The 16,337-nt window shown below is 38.4% G+C and overlaps 1 protein-coding gene across 1 annotated transcript in view; it reads right to left on the minus strand.

Annotated features, from left to right (window-relative positions):
• The window catches only part of DPP10 (dipeptidyl peptidase like 10), a 242,103-nt gene that overhangs the window by 113,829 nt on the left and 111,937 nt on the right, over positions 1-16,337 (minus strand). Inside the window, exons 4-5 of the mRNA XM_030951855.1 lie at positions 12,336-12,430; positions 2,270-2,344 (exon numbers count right to left, since the gene is read on the minus strand). Of these exons, the coding sequence (XP_030807715.1) occupies positions 2,270-2,344; positions 12,336-12,430 (170 nt within the window). The remainder of the gene's footprint in view (positions 1-2,269; positions 2,345-12,335; positions 12,431-16,337) is intronic.

The raw sequence follows: 16,337 nt of genomic DNA on the forward strand, positions 1-16,337 counted from the left end.
CAAAAGCAGAAATCCCATCAAATACATTGCAGGACAATTACACACCTAAATCTTAACAAAGAAGGAAAAATAAGGGGCAAACATAAGGTCCAGAGACCTGTGGCAATTTATAGCAGATGGAGAGATCAACTAAATACTTATTATGAGTTACTTGTGGTTCCTTGAACTGGGTATTATTAGACTCAACCATGTGCTGTAACTTTGACAATAAGGAAATGCTCAGCTTTATAAAAAGTTACATTCAAAAAGGCACAAAGAAAGAATCTGGCCTGGTTCTACTGAAACTAACTGGAAACTCTCCAATTAAGTTATGCAGCTTAGTATTGATTTTAATTTTATAGTCAATAAATTTAATCATTTACACTTAGCAGCTGGGGGAAAAAGAAAGGTAGACAGGCAGATTTCCTCTCATCCAGATGCAGTAAGTCTGGCTCTGAGAAAAAAAAAAATTCCTAAACCACAAGAATTATGAACACTAACTTAACCCTTGATGTAATTCAGAAGCATTAGTTAAGAAGAAATATACAGGCTTTGCATGCCTTTTCTCCAACAGATTTGGAGGAAACAAAAGTGCCTTACCAGTCTAACAAATCTGCCAAAAGTCAGAAAATTGGGAGGAAAGAATAAAAGACTTTCCCCAGTTACTCACAATAACGTTTTTTGCAACATCTGAATAAATTGTCGTACACAATTTTTGGTGGTTCTTCCACCTTAAGCAACACATTCAGGAGCTAAGGTATTATTTACACCTGAGTGACAACGTCCAGCTATTAGGAGTTTTAGGACCACCACTTGTAGAAGACACAACAATCACACCACGTTCTTGGTTTGAAAGCCACGAGCTCAGCTGGAGCAGTCTAAGTGACAGAAACCTCACCCAAAGGCACCCAGGACTGCCACCACAAACTGCTGCCCTGCCCCTGTTCAATTCTCTTTTTAATTACTTCTTGTCAACATAGTTGAGCAAAGAAAACCTCTAGATGGAAAATGTAAATGCTGCAAACCTCTTTCATCTAAGTAACTTCACTGTGAAAGGACAGAAAAGTTTCTTTTTGCAATGAAACCAAGATTGAAATACAGAAAGAACTGCAAACTGAGAGAATCAGCATACACTGAGAGGTCTCTGCATGTCAGTGGACCATCTTTATCATGGTGTTAACACATTTAGATGTAATAAAGTGTGACAGATACTTTCATGTTTTCCTTATTTACCTTTATCAGATATATACATTAGTACCAAGAAAATCTCAAAGGGAAAAAAAAAAACCAAACCAAACATCTAAAATCAAAAATTCAATAGAACAAATGAGGAATTTAAGTCAGTATGAGGGATTATTAAATCTTCCACAAAATAAGAAGCAATTAAGAAGGGAAGCAGCAAGGATCGTGTATTTTTCCGACAGGAATAAAACTGGAACCCTTCACCAAAAAACCAGTGAACTGAACAACAGCAGCTCTTTCCTATTGATATATGCATATTATAAGCAAAGTTTGATCTGGAATCCAGCACAACTGGTAGATGAAAACCCTATTTGGATGTAATATCAAGTTAACAAATCACTTTACATCAACACTGTTCGAACAAACAAAACAACCCAAACTTATTCCAGTAACCACTGAGTTCATCAACCCAGAATTATTCTTTCATGAAGAGCAGTTCATGTTTTAGTAGCACTTTTTATACAAGCACCAATATACAGAAGAAATTAATAAAATTCATGAAGTTTTTTTTTCTTTCTGTGTTACAAGATTTATCTTGGAAAACTCTACATGGTATTATTGATCAAAACTCTTTTTGACAATGTAATAGACTCCAATACTTCTAAATAATATAAGAAACAAAGAATACACTGCATTATACAGGCTTCCAGACTATCCCACTTCAGACTCCTGAAGACAACAATAAAAATTCCATGACGTGAATCAGCCTAGACCTTTTGTTTTGTATAGTCCATAAATTACCAGCGCAGCTGTTTAAAACAGAAGGAATATCAAAAGACAGGATTGCACATAAACAGGCAGTAACAGAGCAGTTTAAGGGTTAGAAAACCTCTACAGCAAAAACCAGCATGGCAATTTACCTTCCTGAGAACCAGACACCTCCACACACATCTCAATACAAACTTCCCCATCATTGAACCAGAAGGTTTTGGGAAGAGAAATCAAGTACACAAGTCATAGCATGTGGAATTACAAATGAAACATACAAAACAACAAAGCTTTTGGAGTTTTGATTTAGAGGCTCTTTGATTAGGAAGGCTTGGCTTACCTGTTTAACATCATATGCAAGAAGAACAAATCTCAAGTCTGGTGAAACAGAGTATCTTGATGCTTTGAAGGTTACCTGCAATGAAACAACAAACAGTAAAAGTGAGCTAGCAATAGAAAAGCATAACATCCCCTTTCACAAATTTTCCTGCACCTCATTTAAGAACTCCCCATTCACAAGACAGAATTGGTTTAGAAAACCAAAGTAATTTTCACAAAATAAGGACTCATTAAATAATTCTTAGTCTAATTAGCTGGTATTAGCACAATAGCAACAGAAGAATTTGGCTTCAACATTAAATACCAATGAGAGGCTGATGAGTTTTTTATCATCACTACAAGGACTAAGTTCAAGGATAATAACTATAACCAAGTCATTCCCAGAGAATGAAGGAAGACACATTAGTTGGAACGATTAAAAGGGAGATTCATCACTAGGCTGGCCTTAAAGATAACATGCAATAAAAAGAAAAATTGTGCACTACATCTTTACTGTTTTTCTTTTAACACCACATATACAAATATTTTGCAAAACAACTTGAACCAAAGCCAAAGTCTTTCTTAAAATAAAGAAAATTCTCAGCGGAGAGAAAAGTGAAACATAAGGTAACAATACAAAACTAATAATGTTTTACATCCACTCAAAACTACATGACACCCAATTGGATTCAAGATTGTAATTTCATCAAGGGGTAATGTTGATGTCAGAAATAATTTAATGAATCTACTGCATGAGAAAGATAAGAATGTGCTTTAAAGGGCACTGAAGGAAGTAATTTTAAATTAATCTCAAGACATCTATTTGCAGAATGAAAGGAAAAGGAAGAAATGAAAATGCAGATAACAGAAAAAAAAACAGGACATAAAAAAACAAAAACAAAAACAAAAACCAAAAACCAGAACCACAAAGCCATAAAATGAAAATAAATAAAAGCAGCTATGTAGGACAAAAGATATCCACTATTTGATTTCTTAAGGATCTTGTTCTGCTTAGCCTAATCCCACCACTGCAAGCCATTGGCACTTCCAGGCAATACCAGCAAGAACTACTTGCATATTCAAGTATGGAGTGCTGTGGATTTGAGATTTAAAGTCTTTTGAATCCCACTAACCTTGTTTATTCAGCTTGCACTCACCTGCAAAATTTTATTTGCCTCCAGACACAAGGTGTACATTCCATGCAAAAAAACTGTATGGTAATGGGACTTGGGCAAAATAGTTTTCTTTTTGTTAGCATAATGGCATAATTCTTGGTAAAAGGAGTATAAAGCTGTGTCATACTTTTTAAATGTTTTACCTCAGAAATAAGAACTGAAAATTAGACTAGCAGAAATCATGTGCTTATTGCCAAAGCTGATAGCAACACTGACTTCTTCAAATTATCATAAAAACATTATTAGTCCTTTTATTTAAACCTGATTTACAATCAAGCCTTTAATAAATAGATGTTTAATTCTAATAGAATTGAAGAGAGATTTCCCTGACTTGCAGTGATAATAATTTCCTTAAAATTCTGGTTTTGAATGGGTTTTTTGGTAAAGACAAGCACAATTTTGGCAATTAATTCAGAACACCTACTTATATGCACAGAAGAAGCCCTTACAGATTAAAAACAGAAAATTAAATCTCCTGAGTCATTCCTCCTGCAAGTAAACTCAAGATCTGTGAGTTACTTAAACAAAAGACAGAATTCTTTTTTCCCCCTTTGCAAACATGTCCAAGGGATTTCATCAACCAACAGCTGCCTGACCCCATGGCTGAGGAGATTAGACCTGCTGGTGAAGGGCTTGAAGAGAAAGTTTCAGTCCCTGCTGTAGGAGATGAGATGTATGCCACACAAACTTCTGGGAGATCATCTATTGGGCCAGTCTCTACAGGGGTTAGATACATTTATTCATTAAAAAGAGGCTTGAGAGGACTCTGACCCCAAGGGTTATTCTCTTCTCAGGAGAACACATTTCTGAGTTTAAGAGGAAGTGTTGGGGAAATACCACATTGGAAATACACTAGGAATTAAAAACCCTCAGGTGTCTTGTTATCTGGAGGATGGCTGTTCCACAGGTCTGCATATCCCCAATTTCTCAAGCTTCTTGCTTTGTCAGGAGTTATTTAGCCTTCATTAAGGAAGACAGACCTAAATGCTGCCCCATGTGACTATAACCCTATGGGTTTGCTGTGCTTATCTCTAAGAAATTGAATTTTGGACAAATAAGCTCTGAAATTGGGAGAAACAGAGCTGCCTAATTAGGCAGAGTCCAGGGATGCAGGGCTGGTTTCCCTCTGCATCCCTGCTCAGTACCAGCACTTGGGGAGTGGGGCAGTCCAACCCTGTGCACTCCATGCACACCCTAATCCCTTTCCAAAGGCAGAACACAAGTCAAAAGGGAAGGGAGGTTCCTTGTTTTCTTCTACTCAGCCCCATCAAAAGTTGAAATCCCTATAAAAACATCAGCTCCATGCAACCAGAAAACACTCAGACTGGAGAAATTGCTGTAATCCTTGAACTGGTTACAGTCCACACTATTGCATAATTCTGAGACAAAATAAATTTGGGGTTTTTTAACATTTGTGCACTGTCTTCCCTGCTTAATTCACACACCTGTCAGCCACTTTTCCTATATTGCTGCATTTGACATAATTTCACTTTTTCAGACATAAATGATCCTTACACCTGATCCTTTATTCCTCACTCAACCAAATCTCCCACTGACCGTAAAATCAGGTCTGGCCATATGAATCATTGTATTTCTAGCTTTCTTTGAAATGCCTCCTGTGATAAGAGTTTTAATTCTTCTCCTGACAGTGATGCATGATGTGATGACCTCAGTGGTCTCACTGCCACCATAGAATGCAACAGTAAAAACCAAATCCGGGCAAAAACACAGAATTTGAACGGACTTTTGTCCTTCAGCTTTCCAGTTTCCTTCTCTCATCCACCTTTCAGGAGCTGCTAAAATATAGTTTTGCATGAAAAAGAATTGGCTTTTTTACCACCTTTCCATATGGGTAATTAAAACACAACATAGAATTCCAGTGAACAACATATTCACAAATTTGATTTCCAATGTCAATATTTCCTTCTCCTTCTAACTTTGCATGTTATGTGTGTTTTCCTGTTAACAGTGATACCCATTATGATTGTGTTTAAGAGATGCTCTGCATCCTCAGCAAGGGCCCCTAGCATCAGCTCTTTTTATTTCTCCTGTTTTCTTAAACCCTAGTTCTTAGCTACTGATGTACTGGTGACTCTCTTCATCTTTCACATACTATTAAATGTTTGGGTTACTGGTTTTGTAGATTTTAACTACTATGACATTTAAATCAGTGCCTTATTCATAATCTTTCAAAAACACAGTATAGAGCAGATGAAGTTATCTCTAATTCAGTCTAGCCCAGAGCTGTAAAAATATTTTTGTAACATGTATACTTCACAGTTTTCTTTTTCCATAGTTTCATTTGGATGGTTTTAAGTGAAATAATATATCATAGTTAAAACTGATTTAAAGAAATGTTCACTGTTGTGGAGTCTGCTTATTTGTCTGGTTTGGGCTTTTTTCCTTTAGGCTTACCCCTCCTGCTGTTTCAGTTTCTTGTGCTTCTATTTTCCCCAGAACCTTTCATCTTCCACACTCCTGTTATTCTCCTTCTCCAGCTTTTTAGTGCTCCCTTAACACACATTTAGGCTTTATATTTATTTTTTTTATTATTCATCCAGAAATGAACTATTTTAAGACCTTCAGGAATGTTGCTTTAGATCCTGGTGGCAACCAGGATCTCTCTATTGCACAGCTACATCTGTATCAGAAATTTAACTTAATGATGTAGTGGAACCTCAGTGGCTGGGGGTTCATCAACATTCACAGGTATCCAGCTCCACTTATCAGACAGGCATTGGCCAAATGGCATAAAAGGAGTCAGGCAGGATGGAATCAGAGGAGCTGCCAGAGGAGAAGGCATTTGGCACGTCACAGTTCCCTTGGGAGGCACTGGCAGTCCAGGGAACAATGGGATTCTCCTTCCCTGCCACTGCTGTGACTGAAAGGAGAAGATGGACCATGAGAAAGCAGCAGAGGGTGGAGCCCAGCAGAAGAGCAAGGCTGGAAACAGGGAACCTCTGAGAAAGACAGGTTGTAATTAGAAAAATGTGCTATAATTGGAATGATGAAAAATTTGGGTTTCCAAGGTTACGTTTCTTAATGCGGTGCTTCTTGTGTCACCTGAGCAGTTAATCTAGACCCAAAAATTCTGCAATTCCAGGAGTTGGAATTGTTAACCCTCAGGTTTCCTGTCCAGTTTAAAAGACACATATGCCTTAAACCATGACCTCAGATGACTTCTATGCTCTCAAAAACAGGAACCAAATTCCCCAAACCCACCTGCAACTGTAGGACATAAAAATAGACATGAATCAACCATGAGCCTTGCACCACCACCTCCCTGACAGACAAAAACCTCTAACCAGTCAATCACAGAAGTTTTTCCCTCTCACATTTCCCAGGAACACAGACATAATTAACCCTTAACTGCATAAAGGAACAATCTTACCAGGAATAGTATTTAGAGAAATCCCACACAGAGTTGCCGTAACCTGACATTTTCACATTTTTTATGGTGAAACCTCCTTCTTGGACAAAACTTGGACAAAAACCAATGGCCACCACCAAACCACAGTGACTGCAAACCCTTGCATCTGTCAGGCTTTCCTACCTTGATGCACAGTGGTTCACTGCAACAATAAAGCCTTCCTCATAAAAACCCCTCTACTGAAAAGGCTGTGCTGAGAGGGTTATTGGACACCCAGAGGAGCGTGGGAGAGTAGAGAGAATGTTACAATATTCATAATCACCTATTTACAACATGTGTGGGTCATTAAAATGTCCAGTGTTGCAACAACTAGTAATATTTATGTGGTTTTATAATGTTATTTAATGTATTTACTATTATTCACCCTTTCATTAATCTCTTATGCAAGGTTCTTAAAATACAAGCACGTAACCTACTCTTGCAATTAAATCTACATTAATCAACAAAAGAACTGTAATTGCATTATGATGTTGCACTGAGTTTCATGTTAAAAGAGGAAGGTGGTGTGGTGGTGGGGAGCACAAAACAAACCAAAAAAGTACCCAAAGGAAGAGAACAAGCAGGGCTGTTTATGAACAACACTGTGAAACACCACAAAAGAGTCCCTGCCAAAAGCTCTGCTCAGACTGAAGCTCTCATTCTCTGCTTTTGGCTGCAAGGCCTCCACAGGGCTGTCACAGCTGGGCTGCCACAGCCTGACCCTGGTCCCTGAGCCAGGACTGCTCCTGAGGCAGGACTGCTCCTGCTCTGTCACCTTCTGTCACCAATAGCAGGCAGCAAGGCCCTTCCCTCTCCACCTTTGTGTAAAAGATGGTCCACAGTAACACAGCAACACAACAGGCTGCAGGATGTGCTCCTGACAAGCCTCTGGAAACAGGTTTGAAACTCAGCGGTAATTGTTTGCTGTGCACCATGAATGCAGTTTCCCTTTGAGCTTGAAAGGAGTTGTGGAAAGGCACAGAAATCAAAGGGCACAGCAAGTCAGGAATTACTGGGGGTTAGAAGAGTACAGCTGGACAATTTTCACAAACTGAAAACAATTCCACTTGTGTTGCCTGGTATTGAAAACAAATCAACAGATTCAAAGTTTATCCCATCATGAACACTCCAAAGCCTGGAGGAGTCCCAGTAGACTCATTTGTGACAGAGGACCCTGAGTGTTTGTCAGGGTGTGTGCATGGAATCTGAACACATGCACCACAAGAGCAGTGAAACTGAGGGCTAAAAAAAGTCTTACCACTTTCATAATTATTGCAGCTCTTTTAAGAGGGAGAAATGAAGGCAAAACTTCTGCAGGTTTCTTTCAGAGAATTCAACACATTTGGAAAGCTCCATACCAGAACACAGAGTCCCTACACACATTTTCTGTCCTCTCTGTGCTTGCTTTTTCCAGTTTGTTTTGTGTTTAAGGGTTGTAAAACAGGCTTGAGAAGCTGAGAAGCTAGAATAAGGAACCAGATGGACAACTTTCCCTGAGCTAAAGGATCCATGTGGTCCTGCATGCTCTCCTCTCCAGCTTGTGGCTGGGCTGTGTGTGTGAACTGGTACCCTGCTTTTACTCACCCTAAGGAACAGGCAAAAGCATTCAACAAAATGCTTCCTAAACACTGAAATTCCTTAGCTAAATGTGTCATAACGCCACTGATTTTGGAAGTGTGAAGTGCAATAAAGTATTGCCAAGTGCTGAAAAGCTGGTAGGTTGTCACTTAGGATCACAGTGATAGGCAGCCCAGGCAGATGATAGAGAACATATTGTAATCATGTATCGAGGCAGCATCTCAAACACCAGGATGCCACACAGTGATTAATGTCTAGGGCTTTTTCTGGCTCCTCTTCATAGGAGACTGGCCCAGCCTCCAGCTGTGAACATTTATATGCTGCTGGCTAAGGATATTAACTGTTTATTAGACAGCTGAAACAGGAGGGAGGGACTACATGGATACAGTCAGAGGGAAATGTGTATTAGAAAACATCCTTAAAAAATAACACCCAGAGATGTCAACAAATATTCTTTGTGATTTGCAACCTACCCTTTTCACTTATGGCACTGTATTTGTTACCCATAATATTGCTTTGCTGATAGATTAATTATATAAAGGCCAGACTGTTTTACTAATTGATTAAAGAAAAGGATTCCATTCCAGAAGAACATGAGAATTTCTTCTACTTCTAAATAAAACCTGATTATACTGGAAGAAAAGTACTTTAATTCAAGAACTGGGGATAGATACTTCCCCAGTGTAAGAGAAGTGGGCATCCCAGTATGACAAAACACTAGCCTTTCTTCATTCCAGGTGCATGACTATTCTTAATGGTACTTTTAAAGGTTGGGGGATTTTGTTATTTTTATATATGTTAACATAGGTTTTTTTTAAAAACTGCAGCCTGCTTTTTTGATGATTCACCTACTCAGTGAGCACAGCAGATTTTCATTAGGGCTACCTGGCTTCTACACAATAAGCAACACAAGGATAAAGGATGTGTACTTTGCAGGAGAGTGGCAGTCTCTAGGATGCAAAAGAAGAGCCAGCGATCTGTGCCCAGTGGAAGATTGCTTCAGAGGCTGAGCAAGGAGGGGAAAAAAGAAAATCTCCTCTGAGCTGCTGATTCAAGCACAGTCCAATCAGGGGTGACAAAGAGTCATTACTTGCCCCTTTCCTCTGCACAAGGAGTTTATCACAGCAGTTCAATTCCCCATGGACAATTATCAACATTACTGAGAAAACCCTGCCATTTCTCTGGCTGCTTGAGCAAAGGCAAACAGGAAAGCAAATGCAGACTGAAATCAGACTAATAACTCCCATCAAAAGGTGACTCTTCCATGACTAAAACCCTTTGATAGGGAAGAATGAAGGAACTTGCATTGCCACTGCCCGTGTTGGATCTCTGCTGTATTTTTTATTAATCCAAGACATCTCTGCAGAGTCATTAAACCACCACCATTCTAATTATGCACCGATAATTAAGCAGATGTGACACTGAGCGAGGAAAATGTTTGATTAATGATCCAGGTGTCTAACTTTAGAAGATTACATTTAGCAGTGCAAATCTGGGGACACTCAAGCTCAGAAGAACAGGAGAGCTTTTGATTTCAGCCCGCCTCAGTAACATTATCCTGTTTTGTTGGATAACATTAACTGTTGGCCACCACGTCAGACAGCACAGAACATTTCCCACTGTTCTCTTCCAAACATACACCAACAAACTTGCTGGGCCTTCTGCTCTGTTTTCAGCTTTTTATTATACTTCCTTCATATGAATACTAATTGCTGGAATTGACTATTTTTAAGTATAACACTCTCAACTTTTGGCTGTGTAAAGAGAGGAGCTCTGCAGGAAAAAAAATACACTTAGGTTTTTATGTTTTTCACCCATAATTACTAAATGGTTGCTTGAATATTACATATTTTGGATCAGTTTCTCACATTTCTAATTAGTAGCAGATATCTAGTGTCTAGAGCTCACTGGGTTTGTGTGGATTGAGGATAAATCTGTTCCATAAAAAGCCCAGAGAAGAACAACTTTGCAAAAAGCGGCGACACCCCTGGTGTGAAGCAGCCTGTCCTTCCCAACCCATCATCAGTTGGCAAGGCTGGGGTGCCATAATGGCCTGAATAGCCTGTCATGCTGGCACCACACTCTGCAGCACAGGCCAGACACTTCCAGCCAGAAGTGTCTGAATTCCTCTGTGATGAGACTCAGGTCTTGGCATTAAAGTCAATTCTGCAGCCGGGGATGCCCATGCAGCTGCCCCTGCTCAAGGATGCACTGAAGGCACCACACAGACCTGGCACAGGCCTGGCTGGCCAGGCAAGGGCTCACACAGCCTTGCATAAATGCTTAACAGGGAAAGAGCTTCCTAATACCTGAGTGTTTGTATTTACAGAAATTCAGCCTTCCACTGATGCCTCAGGTTTTAGCTTTTTTATTTTTCAGATTCTGTGCTGCTTTAGTGTGTAGTTCTGAGCTTCATATTAGGGGGTAGCAAGCTCTCTTCACAGAGTAGGGAGACAAAACAATTCCTGCTCTAGGTGGGGACCAAGGACAAATGGTCCAAATCTCAGGCCCAAGAGCATAAACAACAGTGGACTATAAGTGGACAATTAACTCCAATATGCAAATGGACCAAAACTTACAAAAGTGAGAGACCTCGTGACCTCTCATCCATTTTGTGACCATTTTGGTTCACCTTGGGTGCAGCCCTGGCTGGGCTCTTGTGCTGCCCAAGGTGGATCCATTGAGGCCTTCTAATAAATACTTACTTTATTCTTTAACTCCATCTAGGTCAGCCTTCACAAGGCATCACCCCCAGTTTTAATTGTGTCTGACAGCCTTTTTTGGGCCAAGAGGTCCCCTGAGGCACATCCCAGCATATGGAAGGTGCAGCTCACAGAAGGGGAGTCACACACACACCCACCCATTAAAACATAAATCTCTCCTCCATCCTCCTCCATCTTTACACTGACCTCAGAAATCAGCATCAAATTCTTTCTCCTGAAGTTCCACTCTCCTCTTTCTTATTTGAGGAGTTAGAAGTAAAGGTTCTACTCTCCTCTTTCTTGTTTGAGGAGTTAGAAGTAAAGGTCACCTGAGGCTTTATGCTTTGAAAAGAGGAATCTCTATCAGCAAAGGCCAGGAACAGACCAGGAATAAAATCAGCCTTTGCCAAAGAGCGCTGATGAAAATGAATCACGCTTTTGAGTCTGCAGGTGTAAAAGATTTTATTAAATTAAAAGTACAGGGATTAACAATAACAGCCAGTGGTCTGCATGGAGTATTTATGAGGAGAGATTGACAAGCCACACAATTATGCTGCAAAACCCTGATAAACAAGAATTACAGGGTGGAATGTAAGTGGTATCCCTGAGAATAACAGTGCCAAGCAAAGCAAAAGAAAATGCAGACTAAAGTATTAAAGTACTTCTCAGCAATTACTGCTAGTCAGAAACCATTCTTGACCCTTTGCTGGTCAAGAGGAATAATCCCCAATCATCTACGCAGCCATTAAAGCACAGAGAAACAACTAAAGCAGAGATTAGCATGACATTTTTCTTTGCATATTTATCTCTCTAAAGGAAAATATTCCTATGAATCTTGAACAATTTCCCTCTTTTCTAATAGTGAAAAACTCTCAACATTTAAGTAGCATTCCCACCTTTTATGAAATAGTTTTCCTGGTAGACAACAGGTAGATTCTCCAGCACATATGCCAAGAACAATCCACCCTTCAGATGGTCTGAACAAAGCACAACCAACAGCAAATCCTCCAACATTTTAGTTACTTACATGTAAAAAACAAATAACTTCATTCAGAAATCATTCACTGACAGAGGAATGGATTATATTTTTCATTTATATGCAATTTAGTCTAAGTCATAAACATATCTCCCCTAACTTTTAGACATTACTCTCTCCCTCCTGTTGCAAGAAAAAATGTTAGCAGACTTCCACTGAGAGAGAAGCAGATAATATATATTACTTACAAAAGTTGTGTTTTCCAGTAATAATGTAGTTGTATTTGTTTCTACGTTCAGTTCAACAACATGTCCATTCCTGGTTTTGTACACCACTGCTGTATCTGCAATGACAAAGAAATAAGCAGTCAGCAAACACACTGACAATTACTACACACAAACAAGACAGAAGTTTTGTTGATTTGCCTCATGAGCCCCAAAATTACCTACAGACTGCTCCCCTCATTCAATACATCTAAGTTTTGGCCATATAGCAAACTAAAGTTTTGCGAAAAACCAAAAGATTTTGTTGAACATCATATTCACATCGCCTTAGAGGTGATTCCAACCAAACTTCTGTACTGGTCTGTATTTCTGGTGACTGGATGGACAAAGTTGTGACTATTTTACGACAGTCCATATTCTGTGTGATTCATGCTGGGCTGCAGAATACTGAATTTTCTTGTGAACTGAATGTTAGCAAAGGAGGGTTAAAGCTAAGTAGGTTCCCTTGCAAAACATTTAAAACACTGTGGGATTAACTGTTCCAACTTCTTCCTTTTTCCACTCACTTGAATTATTATTTCTTGTGAGAAAAAGAATCTGATACACCTCAAGAAAAAAAAATCTGAAATTAATTGGGATTTCTATGAAAAATACTTTGTATTTGCTTGTATCAAAACCTTCAAAATTACCAAGAAATACACAATTAGTACATCAGCCTTGAGTTTAAAAAAATGTTCCAAATTTTCCACTATTTGTTACAAGATTGAATAGAGTGCTGATTCTCTCAGATTATTTAAAACCCATGTAGGAGATTTGTACTTAATTAAATGAAACAATTTTATTATAACAATATAAAAAGCATAAGAAAATTTCTAAATTAAGCCTAAAGGAAACACAAAAGAACTTCCCTGATCTTCAGTAATGTCTGAGAAATTCATTACAAGTCCCTGAATTTTATGAAGTGGGAAGTAAACATGACTGGAGTAAAAGGTTATGCTATCATAAAAAAAAGCTTTGCTTATTCAGAAAAATGTAGCTCGATTTTAATTGACTCCACAGCAGCTCAAGATAGCCAGTGATGTGAATGTCCTCTGGTATGTTCTGTAAAATTAATGAAGCCTCATTTGAGGAGCTTACTAAGCTATTTTAGGGCCATGGCTGGGAAGTGGGGTGGGATTGATGGAGTTTAGGACAGTATTATTAGAGCTGCTGTTTAGGAAGGCAAATCAGATGGTGGACTGTGCAACTAACAGCAGCTCCTTTTAAAGAGAAAATATTTCAAATATTCATTTTGAATAAAAAGAACAGCACTTCACAGACAGTTATTTGGTTTCAGGTTACAGAACAAGGCTGCTTCTGCAGCTTCCTTTAGGCTATTTTGTATTTATTCTTTTAGGAACCCCAGCACTGGGAATCTCCAATGACACTGGATCACTGTGCTGAGTACTGTAGAAAAAAATGAAGTAGTCTGGCTAAAGAGCTGCCCCTAGTTATGATTGAACCATATTGTGAGAAATGGCATAAATAGCCCAGGACACTGAACAGCAGTGCTCCAAACCATGCATTTTGACCCCATAGGTGACACTAATGTGCTAAAATCCAAATGAGTACAGAATGTTACTCCTTCTCATTTATCTACTCTCCTACATGTCATTTGCCAACAGGATTTACAGCACTGTGCCTCATTAACTAATCCTACCAAAACAAATTCACTCAAAAAAGAACTTTCCCTTTAAATTCCTAAGAGGACCAAAAATAAAATACACAGTCCTAAGGCTCTTCTTGCAAGTGCTTCACAAGGTGTGAAACAACATTTGGAATGGCAAATACTGTGAGAGTCATAAATGAAACCCTTTGTTCTAAAGTTAGAAGAAAATTTACTCAATAAATCAGAACAGAAAACTGAGTCAGACCTCTTGAAAAGCCAGGTTTTACTGGACAGGAATTATACCTCTCTTTGAACTTGGATTCAGTAGTTACCTCCTGAAGGGCATAAATCAAAAGAATGCTTGCAAAATGTATGGTGCTTTGCAGGTAAAAGATTATACAAAAATCCCGTGTAAACACAGAGCATAACAGTCTTCAGAAGTTAATCATAGAAATTAATATGGAAGTCCTATTCCAAACACTATTTCTTCAGGCTGGATAATGTGAAAGTTGATGGTCACACCACATGATGATTTTTTTCATTGATTGCTCAAATTTTAATTAAGAGCCATAAACACAAGTTGGGTTTTTTTTTTAAATTTTGTTATCTAGAGTCAGAAATTCTACAAAAGAAAACAATACCTAGTCCTTAGCCTCATCCATCTGCACAGCTGATGGATTTGTTTTGTTTATTATCTTGGTGCCTTCACCAGAAGAAGGTTCAGGGATCTCTGACACTTCACAAAGACATTCAGAGAAGTGGAGTTCTTAATTCAAAGAAATTCTCATTTAATTTGAAACAAACAGTAGTATCATGTGAAAAGCTCTCAGCTGGCACAAACTGCAGCCCTGAGGAGCCATATTATTGATCTGAGGACATCAGCAGAATAAAAAACATCCTGTCTTAAGCAAAGGACAGTGTGAGGAAGCCTCTATAAAGAAGATGCATTATCAAGTCACCAGCCCTGGATGCTGCATACATAATAAGTCTTGAAAACAACTAATTGAAAATTTCCTAATTATAATAGTTCTCAAATTTCTGAAAAGTTTGGAAACTCCAGAGCATTGAATATCTGATTCATTTATTCTGTTTTACTAAAACATGAATACAGACAACCAAGGCTCTGTCTGTAAGCTATCCTGACATCAGTACCAAAGAAAATAATGGCACTATAAATCCAGGATTCTTCACACAAAAATAATGTCTGGCAATATAATTAACACCTAACAGCACTTTACAGAACATAGATCTTGTAAAAAAAAATTGAGAGTCCTATATTTGATAGAGGCAACTCTGCTGAAACTGTGTATTGGGTTTTCATCCAAGGTATTTGATTTATTTTATGACCTCCAAAGCTTACATTAAACAGAATTAATGGGAAACACATTAGGAGGATTAAAAACAGCATCACTAAAAAAATAAAGAGGTGGACAGGGTTATTACACACAACTATCTTTGGGAAGAATTGATTCCATCTTGCTTTTGACCTTATTTCTAAAGCTGACTGAGAAGGAGGCTGCCTAGTGGACACACACCCCTGCAGGACAACTTGATGCTCAACGGGTTCTCTACAACTTATTTGGCTTTCACAAAGAATGCAACATTAAATGAAATATTACATGAAAACAAACTCAAACAAAATTCTGGGATTGTCACAGCAGAATAAATTCACCTTAGTCAGCAACATCCTCTCATAGGATTGTACTAGCTGCAGAACCAACAGGAATTTATTTTATCATTGTGAGGCTAAATGTCCAAATTCTTATGCTATTGTATGTATTTGAAAGTAAATATTTTCATCATCTACCCTATCTCTAGGCAAAGAACATGGAATATACATTCTGCTGAAATGATTAATCCATACATTTTAAATCACAGTTTGGATGTATGTATAAATATGGCCCTCAGTGACAGCACTATTACATAAATATAGCACCATGACAATCTCAAGTATTTTTTAAAATAAAAGCAGCATTTATTATAAATAGCTTCACTAAGACTATTGTTTCTGGTTTAGGTTCAACACTGCTAAGGGTTTTGTTTAAGATCAGGGTATGAGTTAGCAGGAAATGCAGCTCTATACTGTTTGTGACAATATAAATTGTTCCTGGGAATGTCAAAGTACAGGCAAACTATCATAAAATGAAAAGAAATCAATGCAAAACTTTTCCTACTTGACAAGCAGCTTGACCCCCATCAATTTTGCAATAATTTCTTTACCTCCACTTATTGAATTCACCCCCATTTATTGAACTGACAACATGCTACCACATCCTAAATGCTACAGAATTCCTTTGCAGCACTCACAGTTACACAAGGTATGCTCACATGAACCAAAAAAAAAAAAAATCCAGGCCCTTGCAAATTCTAATGAAAAT

Source organism: Camarhynchus parvulus, chromosome 7, assembly GCF_901933205.1.
Source record: "Camarhynchus parvulus chromosome 7, STF_HiC, whole genome shotgun sequence".
In the NCBI taxonomy this organism is placed as follows: Eukaryota; Metazoa; Chordata; class Aves; order Passeriformes; family Thraupidae; genus Camarhynchus; species Camarhynchus parvulus.